General features: G+C 33.1%; 1 protein-coding gene across 1 annotated transcript; it reads left to right on the top strand.

The window, feature by feature from the left end:
- The first annotated feature begins 3,377 nt into the window (after positions 1 to 3,377).
- Positions 3,378 to 6,178, top strand: LOC136234240 (uncharacterized). Its single transcript, XM_066024039.1, has 2 exons — positions 3,378 to 3,614; positions 5,351 to 6,178. Exon 2 carries the CDS (start codon positions 5,359 to 5,361, stop codon positions 6,013 to 6,015), a length of 657 nt encoding a protein of 218 aa, XP_065880111.1. The 5' UTR covers positions 3,378 to 3,614; positions 5,351 to 5,358; the 3' UTR covers positions 6,016 to 6,178.
- Positions 6,179 to 6,617: the final 439 nt, after the last annotated feature.

The following is a 6,617-nucleotide window of genomic DNA, read 5'->3' as shown; positions in this document are numbered from 1 at the left end:
TATTCATATGCATATCTGTTATGTTCTGCTTAATCATCAATTTCAAGGAAGGAAATATCACTTTTCTGTTCTAATTGCTTTAGAAATGATTAGTGAGTTTTCTTTGATCTATAAATATAATTTTTATTCACTAATAGATATTTGAAATTTAATCCTTAGGATCTTTCAAAGTATTAAATAAATTCCATTCGTTTTACCCTTATGCTAATTAGAAAAAAAATATACTATCTTCTTCATTTATTTTATTTTCTGCAAATAGTTTCTCTCTCTAACTACTTTTCTCCTTAACTCCTCTCTCTCTCTCTAAATTTAATAATCAAACACAAAATTTTCCTTGACCCACAACATGGGTTTGCTTAATCAAAACCTGAAATCTGTAAAGACATTCACGGTTCAAATTTCTCAAAATCAAAACCTAATATCAAACTGCCAGAAATTCTCATGCTCTGGTTTTCGATTTGTTCAACAAAATTGCCCAGCTTTCAGTTGTATTACCTGAACAAGTGGAATCTGCTTTATGAATGTTGGCTTTATTCATATGCATTTCTGTTATGTTCTGCTTAATCATCAATTTCAAGGAAGGAAATATCACTTTTATGTTCTAATTGCTTTAGAAATGATTAGTGGGTTTTCTTTGATCTATAAATATAATTTTTATTCACTAATAGATATTTGAAATTTAATCCTTAGGATCTTTCAAAGTATTAAATAAATTCCATTCGTTTTAGAAATATCAGGTAATACAATTGAAAGTTTGATGGAATTTCACTCTTAATATGTCTTCATTAGTGGAGGCTTTAATTGGGAAAATCAAATTACCCAGAAATTCTCATGCTCTAGTTTTTTTTATTTTCTTTGATTTTTCCATGCTTCAAACTTGGGAAAGCTTCAGGTATGGCGGAAGAAATTCTCCTGCTGTAGTTTTTTATTTTGTTCGATTTTCCCACGCTTAAAACTTGGGAAAGCTTTAGGATGGGCGGAGGAGAGCTCGGATCGCCTTAAGCTTCGAACTTCTTCCGATACCATTAGATCCGTCTAAATCATCATTTTCAGCAAGCTTTATTCTTAATGTAGAAAGCCTTGATTTTGGGGATTTAAGGCATGAAACACTCCATTGTTCATCTCCAGAAATGCTAATAGTGGTAAGATTTAATAAAGTAAAGGGGAAATGGAAAAGAAGGCAGTTGAGAAAGAGAGTTAGAGAGAGAGAGAGGGCAATGAATCTGCAACTGAAACTATAAAAGGTGGAGAAAGAGAGCTAGAGAGAGCAATGGAAATGGAAAAAAAAGGAAGAAAGAGTATAGATGTAATTTTTTGTTAAGTGGTCAAACATTGACTTTTTGACCGGTCAAACGGATGGCGTGGCATGTTGATTTTCGTGTTGACCGGTTATTTTTACCGGTTGTACACTATAGTGGGAGGTCACCCCTAAGTTCGTATATATTAGTGAGACAAATTGAAGGTTATACACCAAAGTGTGAAATAGGGAAAAAATGTGTCCACCCTAGGTAAAATTTACCCCCCAAAAGATAGCTAGGAAGAAATGGATACTGGTGGATAACCGTTTTGCAAAGAAGAGTTAAGATGAGCAAGAATATATGAATAGTTAATTTATTTATAAATATTTTATTTTTATTTTTTTTAATTTTTAAACGAGCTCTAAACAAATGTTGTAAATTTATCTCTGCTTTCAAAATTTATCTCTGCTTTCAAAATTATATATAGTATAGATTATAATTTATGTTTTAAATAACAATAACAATTAAATAAAAACTCTTAAAATTATAGATTTGAAAAAGTGAAAATGATGATTTAATAAAAAATGTATTTTTAAACAATTTTAGTGGCTGTGATTTAATTGGAATTTTGTGTTGACTTATTAATGGGTCTAAAGTCATCATTGATCATTTAAGCTTAGTTAATGATCATTATGTTAATAAATACAAAGTTCATGCACCATATTATCTAATTTTGAACTTTAGAGACCATAACAAAAATAAAAACAAAGTTGAGAGGCTATATGTATAATTTAACCACAATTTGTGTCCATAATTATAATTTCTTTCTAGGGATACAGGTCGATGACAAATTACGGACGGAAGTTTCTGTCATACAAACATATTGTGTCACAGATAGAGTGGAGAAATCGGACCGCACAACCTTCATCGACAGAAGCAGCCGAAGATGGTTTTCAATTTGTATCTTCTAATAATAGCAGCCACACGAAAACCTCCGTCAACAAGAGTAGCACAAACATAGTTTTAAAAAATATATCTAATCGGAATCCCTTTCTTGGGCTCCAGGATAAGGAGGTTCTGAATGTTTCTTTGAGATTGTCACGAAGAAAGACATTGGAAGAAATAATAAACCGAACAAAAACGTTTTTATATGGTGTGTTTGAAATAGAAAATCCTACACATTAAAATCACATAAATGAAAAAAATGGTAATTAATTTTTAGTTCGGTTTAAAAATGAACTAGATCTATAAGCACAATAATTAAAAAAAGTATGAATCGAACTAAATCGATCTACATATTGATTCGATTTAAGTTGGTTTTTTCACTTTAAGATCAGTTTTGCTAACACCTTTTTATCTTGTGTACTTATTTAGAGAAATTAAATCTTTGGTTTTAGTTTTAACTGTCAAAACAAACTATTAAACCGAATCAAATGAGTTTTATTATACACTTTGTTTTAACGTTTATTAGGATTCTAAATGAGATATGGATTCTTCGTTCTCATTAGAAATACACCTTATCAAAGATAGAGAATCCTCAAAAATAATTTTTGAAGACAATTTTATTCTCGATATATCCCACCCCGCGGAAAATCTAGATCCCCATCTCCCTTTTTCCCTTGCAAAAATCCTTGTTTTACCTTTTTTTTTTTTATAAAGTGACAGTCAAAACCAATTTTATATCTAACGTCTAAAATGACACAATTTTACCTTTAACACTCCAATCAAAAGCAATTTTACTCATACTTTTTAGCAAGTTGAGACAATTTCAGTTTGATATTAGGTGGTTCTAATTTTTCATTTAACGTTATTAAAATGTCATAATATAATTAGAGATTAATATTCTTAAATTCGATAAAATATAATTAGAGATTAATATTCTCGTATATAACACATTAATTTTTTTTTTCACGGCTATACATGTTTGTGATCTTTTATTGATGAGCATAGATGGATAAGATTCATAATTGAGAAGATACAGTTAATGAATTATTTTTCAATTGATCCAATTTGTCGATATTCGGAATAAAATTGCTAATGTTAGAGTTAAAATTACTATATTTTGGATGATAGAGTAAAATTACTCTTATGACATTATGGGGGTATTCCTGCGTTTTATCTTTTTTTTCTATTACTTGTTAGGGTTTAGAACGTAAAATTGCTCTTAAAACTCTCATCTCATCCCTCTTAACATTGTTGCTGCCCCCATCGCTTGCTCCCCCACCTCTTCAGACGGCGGCCATTTGAACGCTGCACCACTGTGCCCACCAACTGGTCCAATTTCGTTCTCTCTTCTCAGTTCTCACTTCTCAATCGCTTTGCACTCGCTCTCTCCCCTCGACTCTGCCTCTGATCCTTGCACTCCACAAATTACAGGTAATTTTTTTTTTTTTTTTTTGGTTGTTTAGAGTGTAATTTATGCTTCAATTTAGACTTTCCCTCTGCTTGTTAAACCTGACCTCTGCCATACTTCAATTTGGACTTTCCCTCTCCTCTTGAATCTGCATCTCTTTTCTCGGTTGGGTCTGTTTCCGTTTCGTTTAAACTGTCAATGTTTGTAGATATTGGGGAAATTGGTTGCATGAATTTGTGTCAATGTTTCAGATAATTAAGTTTAGACAGGAGGTTAGAAAATTTAAAAGTGGTACCTGATTTCATGACTAGGTCCACAAGTAACGTTCCTTGTGTGTACATTATAACAACCCAACCCAATTGATACGCAATCATCACCTGCATATGTAATAAGGTGATTAATTATGTGATTTCTTCACTAAAAAAAAAGCACTTAATTATGCATGATGTTAAGTATGTGCTAACCATTGGAGATTACTGAATCATATACTTCAATGTTGTCGGTGTTTTCTATGTGAATGCTGTCCGTGCGGATAAGAGCAGGAGCAGTGATATGAATGGATTGTATATGAACATTCTTGTAGTTGTCAAAACTGAAGTTGAATTGGGGGCTACTTGCAGTTTTGGAATGTGATCTAGTTTGGAAGACAGAAATAGTTGAGTAGTGTAGACAACAACAACAACAAAGCCTTGGTTTAATTCACTGTTACATACATGATTGGTTTAATTTACGGTAACATTGCAGCAGTGATTTTGTTTAGGTTTCTGTAGTAATTCCTTTAAAATATCAAATGCATAACAAAAAAATCAACAACAAATAAATAATATTCTCCAAATAAATAATAATACAGAACTTGAGATGATATATTAATTTTTATATGTGAGTAGTGAGTTAGGTCAAAACTTCAAAAGACTCAAACTTGTCAATTCTCTTCTCCAAAAAGACCCGCCGCTTTCTCTTCTCTTACTCAGTGCTCTGTTCTCTCCTTATTCCGATTGTCCAGCCATTCCGATTGTTGGTGTGCTTTCATTTCTCTGCCGCTTCAGTGTCCAGCCATTCCGATCGCTGGTGTGCTTTCGTTTCTCCGTTTCAAAGTTCAACAATTTTTTTCTTGATTATCATGCATGTTGTTGCAATCGGATCATTTGGGTTGTGATTTAGGAGTGCTCTAATTTTTCTCTGCTTTGTTGCACTGATTTTCAATCGGGACATTTGTTGCTCTGATTTTTAATTTGGGAGTGCTCTGATTTTTCTCTGCTATGTTGAAGTTGAAGCTCTGCAAAAATCACTTCTGGACTAGCTATGATATAACTACAGTTTTATGTATGATAGAGAGGCAATGTGTTGATTTTGCTGTTGGCTTTTGTTGTTGATTCTTTTGTTATGCTGGTTACAGAATGCTAGTGTTGTTTCTTGTAAAAAATATTAATTGGTGAACAGGTATTCCCTCTGTGGGACTGGGAATGGGAGAAAATTTTCCCATTTAAATTTCGGGGATGGGAGCTTGCATTCTGTATTTTTTTTTTTTTTTTTTGTGTTTCTGTTGATCTTGAGCTAATTCTTAGTGTTAGACAATGCCTTACTAAATTGCTAGAAAATTGATTTTGCTTTTTCTATGTCAATTTAGAAGCTCTCCAAAGAAGTATAAGTTTGATTGTTGATTATAAATCACTTTGGCTGCTTGCTTTTTAATTTTGATTTATAATATCTTTTCATCACCTGCAAAGTTGAAGATTTATAATATCTAATTTGGGTGCAGAAATCAGAATGGAGACTGGAGAAGCTTGTGCTGTAATGGAAGTTGAATCAGCTCCGGAACCCAATTTGCCACCAAAGCCAAAATTTGAGCCTTTAAAGGCTCATGAGATGTCTGATGGGCGAGTTCAGTTCAGGAAGGTTTCAGTTCCGCCGCATAGGTATTCACCCCTGAAGAAAGCATGGATGGAAATCTACACTCCTATATACGAGCAGATGAAGATTGATGTCCGTATGAATCTCAAGGCTAGAAAGGTTGAATTAAAGACGAGAGCAGATACTCCTGAGGTCAGTAACCTCCAGAAATGTGCGGATTTCGTACATGCTTTCATGTTAGGGTTTGATGTTATAGATGCTATGGCTCTTCTGCGTTTAGATGAGCTATATGTTGAATCTTTTGAAATCAAGGATGTCAAAACCCTTAGAGGTGAGCACTTGTCTCGTGCGATTGGAAGATTGTCTGGTAAAGGCGGAAAAACAAAGTTTGCTATTGAGAATGCTACAAAAACAAGGATTGTGATTGCTGACACCAAGATTCATATACTAGGATCGTTTCAGAACATTAAAGTTGCTAGAGATTCTCTCTGCAGCCTTATTTTAGGCTCCCCTGCTGGAAAGGTATACTCCAAGCTTAGGCAGGTTACTGCCAGACTCGCTGAGAGGTTCTAATCTTATTTTTGTCTACTTAAAATTTACTTCCATACCATACGATACCAGGTTCGTTATGCAGTGTCAAACTCTGTATTAGTCTTCATTGTTAGCTGCAAAACATGATATTTTTGACCTGTTATTTATTTACTATTGAGTTGATAGTTTATGTAACTTGTCAATATCTTCTGTGCACTCTCCCAATTAGTGTGAGTTTTTGAGCTTTGTGGGCATTTGATGGAAGTTTTTTTTTTCCTTTGTTCAATTTTGTCTCTGAGCTTATTCGGGGAGCTCAATTTTGCTTCTGTGGTTGACATCTAGCTCAATTTTATCTTTTTTTAGTGAATTATGTCCCTAATTTTTGTTGATATTTACTTGAAAAAGGTAAAACTGAACTAGGTTTTTTTCTATCTTTTGGTAAAATTGATCTAAAGTTTCTACTATGAGAGTGTTATTGGACTATTTTGTATGATAAAGGTAATTTTTGTTTTCCATAATCCTTGGAACAAATTTAGCCCTTATCCTGTAATTCATATAATTCTTGAAGAAAGGATATTGAAAGGCACAAATAATGGTAAGAAGAATACTAGGCTCTTAAGACATGGGAAATTTTCGTTTGTATT

The sequence above is a fragment of the Euphorbia lathyris genome, chromosome 6 (genome assembly GCF_963576675.1).
Source record: "Euphorbia lathyris chromosome 6, ddEupLath1.1, whole genome shotgun sequence".
Lineage (NCBI taxonomy): Eukaryota > Viridiplantae > Streptophyta > Magnoliopsida > Malpighiales > Euphorbiaceae > Euphorbia > Euphorbia lathyris.
The sequence above is the reverse complement of the archived record's forward strand: the minus strand, read 5'-3'. Positions and strand labels throughout refer to the sequence as shown.

Excerpts from the sequence above, each read along its gene's own strand:
- LOC136234240 (XM_066024039.1), top strand. The coding sequence starts at position 5,359 with ATGGAGACTGGAGAAGCTTGTGCTGTAATGGAAGTTGAATCAGCTCCG.